Here is a 6,448-nt window from a genome sequence, read left to right on the forward strand (position 1 = left end):
TCTGGTCCTTAAGCACTGGGCCACCCACCATGCCCTGGGCGCAGTCCCAGCCACGCCACCCACCTCTCTTTGATCCCAAGCCCACATCCCCACGTGGGGGTGCGCCTTGTTATCGCAATCTACCAAAGGCAGGGAAGTGAGGAGGACAGGCCTGGCACCCAGGGCTTGGAAGCCAGAGGGAAGTGGAGCCCGGGAGGTGCCTCCTTAGCCCTGGAGGGCTGCGAGCTGCATGAACTCTCTGACCCTAAGTTCCCTCACCAGGTAAAAAATGGGATCAATTACCACCTTTTCTCACAGGGTTGTTGTGAGGAATAAGTAAGCGCTCACCCCCCTGCCTGGCCCACACGAAGTTCTCAACCTACAGTGGCTCTACGTTGCCGTTAAAGTTATTATTATATAATCCAGTTTCTCACAGGCATGTCCACAGACCTTATCTCATTTACTTCTCACAGCCACCCTGGGGGTAGCTATTACCCTTCCTGTTTTACAAATAAGGAAAATGAGGCTCGGGAGAGGCAATGAGGGAGCAAACAGCCCCCAACCACCAGTGGCAGAGTCTGAATTAGAAGCAGGAGGCCCCCAGCATGAAAACAATGACGTCTGCTCCGCTTGAAGGCCCTTGCATCCCCAAGGGAGCAGAGGAGGGCTCACCCAGCGCCCCCCCTCACCCCTCAGTCCCCAGTGGTCTCATCACCTCATCCTCCCCACTCAGCAAGAGCCAGCGACTTGCCCAAGGTCACGCAGCGGGCGGTGACCTGACTCAGGAACCCAGGCCTTGAGACTGCAAATCCTGAGACCTCTTGGTCTTTGGGGGCAGATTAGAGGAAGAACCCCCCACATGCTGCCTCTTCCCCTTCCTGGTCCCCTTAGGACTGGTCCCTTAGATAGACAAATACATTTTTCTCTCTCCAAGAGACCCAGACTCTGCAAATAACAAAACTGCAAACAAACAAGAACCATCAGAATAGTACATCAACCATCCCGTTAGGGGCGGGGTGGGAGGGCAGCCACAGCCACTGGGTGCCCACTTCGTACCAGGCCCTAAACCCTGCGTTCTCCGTTCTCCGGGTATCTCATTCAAGGCTTAGGACAATCCCACAATGCGTGCATTGCCCGTTTCACAAACCAGAAAACCAAAGCCTCCAGATAGGAAGCCCCTGGCTCAAGGTCACTGCGCTACGCCGTGACCCACCCGAACGGGAGCGCTCCGCTCTGCTCCTCCGCTCCGGCCGACCGCACACCCGAGCTCTCGCCGGCCGCAAGGCAGGGAGACAGGGAGAGGGGCCTGGCCGGGGGTGCAGCCGTCAGGTCGCACCTAACGATTTTAGAACTCGCGGGCGGACGACGATTCTGTATGCCTCCGGGGGTGACCGGCCGCGGCGCCCCCTCGCCGGCCCGACGGTCCCCGGGGCGTGAGCCGAGCGGGGAGGGGGTGGTCGGCGCCCGGGCGGGGCGGGGCGGGCCGCGGCGGGGGACCCGCGGCTCCGTCACCGCCACCCTGGGAAATCCCGCTGTTGCGCTCAGCAGGAGCCGCCCCGCGCCTCGCCCGCGCACCCCGGGGCCCACACCCGCTGTGCCACGGGCGGGCTCCCACGCGCGCCCACACTCCCGGCCTTCCTGCAACGATTTCGAGGGGCCGGATCCCCACTCCCCCCCGAGCGACCCTGGGTCGCTAGAGCAGCCGGGCCGGGCACGCGTGGGCACCTGCGAGTCACACCTCGGTCCGCCCGGCGGGAGCCGGGGAGTGTCTCCAGAGGGGCCGGGGGGGGTGAATTCTCCCCACGCGGGTCGGCGTCCCTGCGAGCGCGGAGCACGCCGCGGCCTCCCCTGCCCCGCGCGCTGGGGGCGCGGCCCCTGCGCCGGCCGGTGCGCTCCTTTGGTGGCTCCCGTGGCGGTGCAGTGTCCAAGGCGCTTCCGCGGGGTCCAGGGGGTCGTTCCGGGCTTGCGACTCCATTGGAATTGAAAGGCTTCACACGGTTTGGGTTTGCCCAGGTGAGAAAAAATTTGGAAGAAAACGAAACCCCCCCCCTCGGCCAACGACCAGCTCCCGGGCAGGGCGCCCCGGCCCGGCCCGCGCTGCGGCGGGGAAGCGGCCCCGGCCGGGAGGAGCGGGGAGCGTCTGCTAATTGCAGCTTCGTTAGATTTCGGGTTTGGGAGGCTGCGGTTCGGGCGCTAATATCCGCCGCCCATTATCCCGACTAATAAATTTGACCTATTGTTCGTTTGTTAAAATGATGTCACCTTGGAACAGTCCCTAAGCTCCTATTTCCATGAATTAGGCCTTTATTGAAAGCCGGGAGCCAATGGGAGGAGAGAGGCTTGTTGATCGCAGCCAATGGCTGCGGCGGGAGAGGAATTAGCAGCGGAAACTCCAGGTTCGGTTCAAGAAAGATGACACAGAGCCTGTCGGGCCCGCGCACTCTTGGCAAAGTTTCAGTGCGACGAGAGGCGCCGGGCGCTCCATGGCCGCGCCGTGACAGGGACCCGGCCGCCTCCCCGCCCAGCCCAGCCCAGCCCGTGCGCCCGCCCAGGATGGAGGCGCCCGCCAGCGCGCAGACCCCGCACCCGCACGAGCCCATCAGCTTCGGCATCGACCAGATCCTCAACAGCCCGGACCAGGACAGCGCCCCGGCCCCGCGGGGCCCCGACGGCGCCAGCTACCTGGGCGGGCCCCCCGGGGGCCGTCCGGGCGCCACGTACCCGTCCCTACCCGCCTCCTTTGCGGGCCTCGGCGCGCCCTTCGAGGACCCGGGATCCTACAGTGTCAACCTGAGCCTGGCGCCCGCCGGCGTGATCCGGGTGCCCGCGCACAGGCCGCTGCCCGGGGCCGTGCCGCCGCCTCTGCCCAGCGCGCTGCCCGCCATGCCCTCCGTGCCCACGGTCTCCAGCCTGGGCGGCCTCAACTTCCCCTGGATGGAGAGCAGCCGCCGCTTCGTGAAAGACCGCTTCACAGGTGAGCAGGGCCCGCGAACAGGCGCCGGCCTCGGCCCTCCCGGGCCAGGGGCGCCGCGCCGCGCCGCGCCCCGCCCCGGGAAACGATTCCGGAGGCCCGAGCAGCGGAGGCCTCAGAGCCCGGGGCCCCGCGCGACCACGGCGGGGAGGAAAATCGGGGCGCTCCGGGGAAATAGGCCCACGCCCGGGGGAAGGGGGGTATCCCCCACACGGCTGGGGCCGCGGGGGCCGCGGGGGACCTCCGGAGCCGCGGAGCCCCCTGCGCCCCAGCGGGCGCCCCGGGTCCGCGCGGAGCCCGGGCGGCGGCCGAGCCGGGCTGGGCTTCAGGGGCCTCGCGTGTCTCCGCAGCGGCGGCGGCGCTCACGCCCTTCACCGTGACCCGGCGCATCGGCCACCCCTACCAGAACAGGACGCCGCCCAAGCGTAAGAAGCCGCGCACGTCCTTTTCTCGGGTGCAGATCTGCGAGCTGGAGAAGCGCTTCCACCGCCAGAAGTACCTGGCCTCGGCCGAGAGGGCGGCGCTCGCCAAGTCCCTCAAAATGACGGACGCGCAGGTCAAGACGTGGTTCCAAAACCGGAGGACCAAGTGGCGGTGAGAGAGGCCCGGCTTGGCCCGGCTTGGCCCGGCTTGGCCCGGCTTGCACCGGCGCCGCGGCCTCGCGCCCTCCCGATCCCGTGCCCCCCGCCCCCGCCCCCGGGCCGCGCCTCCCCACTCCTTCCCAAATCTTTGCTCCCTTCTCTCCTTCCTGCCCGCCCGCCGCGCCTCGGCTTCTCCGCATCCTCATCCCCGCGTCGCTCTCGTGCGCCTCTCCAGCCCTCCGTGTTTTCCTCCGCCTCCGCGCCGGGTCGGCTTCCGCCCACCTGCACCGCCCGCGGCATCCGCCCCACCCCCGCCCGGGGCCTCTCGCACGCCCGCCGCTGTCGGATTGCCCTCCCGCTTGCCCTCTCGGATTTCCGACCGTGCGCGCGGGCTCCCCATCCCGACTCCAGCCCCGTTTTTATCCGATCCCTATTTCCACCCAACCCGGGAACGGCGAAGCGATCGCGTTTTGGAAGAGAGGTTCGAGAAGGGCCTGGGAGAACTGGAAGAGGCGGACCCGGCCCAGGGACGCGGCGCAGGCAGCGCAGAGCCAGCCCCCCCACCCCCACCCCGCGGGCCCTAGCGACCCGGCCGTCCGCGGGGCCGGGTCAGTTACACGCACGCCCTGCCCTTCATGTCCCGCAAAAGAAACCTCTTTGTTGTTGGCGAAGCCACGACACCCGGACGTGCAGGTGGGCGGCGGGCTGAGTCCCCTCCCCGCGACCGCCCGACACAACAACAAAAACAAGCGATGCCGACCCACTCCCCGGACGCGCGGGCCTCGGGCGCGCGGCGCCAGCAGGGGTGCAGACGGTCCTGGCCCCGAGGCTCCCGGCTGGCCTCCGCCCCCGGGAGGGCTGGGGCCCCGCCGGCGGCCCCGCAGTGCCGGGTGCATGACGGTGCTGTCCCTCTCCCTCCCCCGGTGCAGGCGGCAGACGGCGGAGGAGCGGGAGGCGGAGCGGCAGCAGGCGAGCCGGCTCATGCTGCAGCTGCAACACGACGCCTTCCAAAAGAGCCTCAACGACTCCATCCAGCCCGACCCTCTCTGTCTGCACAACTCGTCGCTCTTTGCTCTGCAGAATCTGCAGCCCTGGGAGGAGGACAGCTCCAAGGTCCCCGCCGTCACCTCTCTGGTGTGAGCCACCAGCGCGCACAGTCGCCAAGGATCGCCGCCCCCACCTGGCGGGGCGCCCCGGGCCCCCAGCCGGGCTGGGGCGGACCCGAGGCCGAGAGGGACAGGGGCCTCCGAGCTCGAGTAGGCCCCGGGGCGCGGCCGCATCCCCGCCGGCCGCGGAGGGGGGCTGGGCCCGGGCTCCGCGCGGCTGCACAATCCGAGCCCCCGCCCCGCGCCCAGTCCCGCCCCAGGCCGGGCCTGACAAAGAAAGCGCCTTACGTTTCTCCGCCCCTCGCCCGCACCCCCCGGGCCGGGCGCCTGTATTATACTTTGTACTTTTGCCCAAACGTGTAAATAATAATAAAAAAAAGTTTTGGCTTTTTTCTTTAGAAACCGGCCACCTGCTTCCCCCGCGGGGGCCGCTGGAGGAGGGGCGGCCGACCAGGTGGCTGGGGGGAGCGCCAGGGCTGGGGCACCCTGCGTTTGGGCTGGGTCCACTCCTCTCCTTTTCCGTTCCTTTTATTTAAGTCGTTTTATTTAATAAAAAAGTTAGCTATTTCACTTAACGCCGCTTTTATTTCGTTTTCGTTCCAATAATGCTCGGCGAGCCCGGCCCCGCGCCCCAACCCCTTCGGCGTTGCAGGGGCCGCGTCCACATCTCCAAGCTTCGTCGGTTTTCGCCTCAGCTCCAACCGCGGCCGGGGCCCGGGGAGGACCCGCGGTGCAGGTCAGTGCGTTGCCGGCCGTGGGCCGTCTGGGCGCCGGCGGGGTGGGGCGGGCCGGGGCAGGGCACCCGACGCCCAGAGGTCGAAGGTCGGCGCCGGGCAGGGCTGGGGATGAAAGGCCCCCTCTGGCGGGTACCTAGGTCGCCGCGGGCCCACCTAGGGGGTGAAAGGCACCAGGACCTCGGACTTCTAGGAACTCGGAGCCCTCCCCGCCAACCCCCTGACCCCCTTCTTCCAGTGAGGCCTCAGGCCCTGGGCGACCCCAAGGACTGGCAATAGGGGACCCGGGCGCACCGTGGCGGGCTGAGTGCACAGAACCGGGCACGTCCTGGGGCTCCAGACGGTGGCTGGCTGAGGAGTAAGCGCGGAGCCAAACCCGCAACACTCGCACCCTTTTGGGTTACGTGGGGCCGCAGGTGGGGCGTGACGTCATGCAACGTCACCGCAGCCTGGCCTGGCGGCGTCACTAGGCAGGAGAGGGGCGGGGCTCCTGGAAAGCCCGGACCGCCGAGCCCAGGTGTGAAAGCCGCGAGGCCCGGTCCACGCAGCTTTCCCTGGGCCCGGAAGCTGGGAGTTTCGGGACCACCGGGTGGGCGGCGGGTGGTCCCTGCCGACAAACACGCTTCGAAGCGCTCGTGAACGTTTCCTCTTGCTCCCTCATTTTTGTTTTCCTTTTATTGGGTCTTTTAAATTTTTTCTTACTTCTGGCCGCTCCACTTCTTTCTCTACGATGTTCTCTATTTTCTACTCTACTCGTGACTCTCGGCCTCCGTGTGACTGTGACTTACTTTTTTTTTTTTACAGTTTTTTGTTTCCCTATATAGTTCGTTCACTATTGCTTTTAGTTTTTCCCCGACTCTTTTTGTCGCATCCTGCCCCCCGCCTCTCTCCATTTCTGAGTCTCCCGTCCTCCGTCTCTCTCTCCAAGTTTCCTTTCCTGCCTCTCTTCCTCCTTGCCTCCTCTCCTTTTGTCCTTTTTGTTTTCTTTCTCTGGCCTCTGAATCTCTCCGCTTCCAACTTCCTCGGTGCCTGCCCCTGCCACTCCCTGCTGGCCTCCGTCCCCTCCTCCTGACCCGG

At 66.7% G+C, this 6,448-nt stretch overlaps 1 protein-coding gene across 1 annotated transcript; it reads left to right on the forward strand.

Annotated features, from left to right (window-relative positions):
• The first annotated feature begins 2,532 nt into the window (after window positions 1-2,532).
• On the forward strand, window positions 2,533-4,671 carry TLX3 (T cell leukemia homeobox 3). The gene is made up of 3 exons (XM_055324784.1): window positions 2,533-2,953; window positions 3,301-3,544; window positions 4,461-4,671. Exons 1-3 carry the CDS (start codon window positions 2,533-2,535, stop codon window positions 4,669-4,671), a joined length of 876 nt encoding a protein of 291 aa, XP_055180759.1.
• Window positions 4,672-6,448: the final 1,777 nt, after the last annotated feature.

The sequence above is a fragment of the Nyctereutes procyonoides genome, unplaced genomic scaffold (genome assembly GCF_905146905.1).
Source record: "Nyctereutes procyonoides isolate TBG_1078 unplaced genomic scaffold, NYPRO_anot_genome, whole genome shotgun sequence".
Lineage (NCBI taxonomy): Eukaryota > Metazoa > Chordata > Mammalia > Carnivora > Canidae > Nyctereutes > Nyctereutes procyonoides.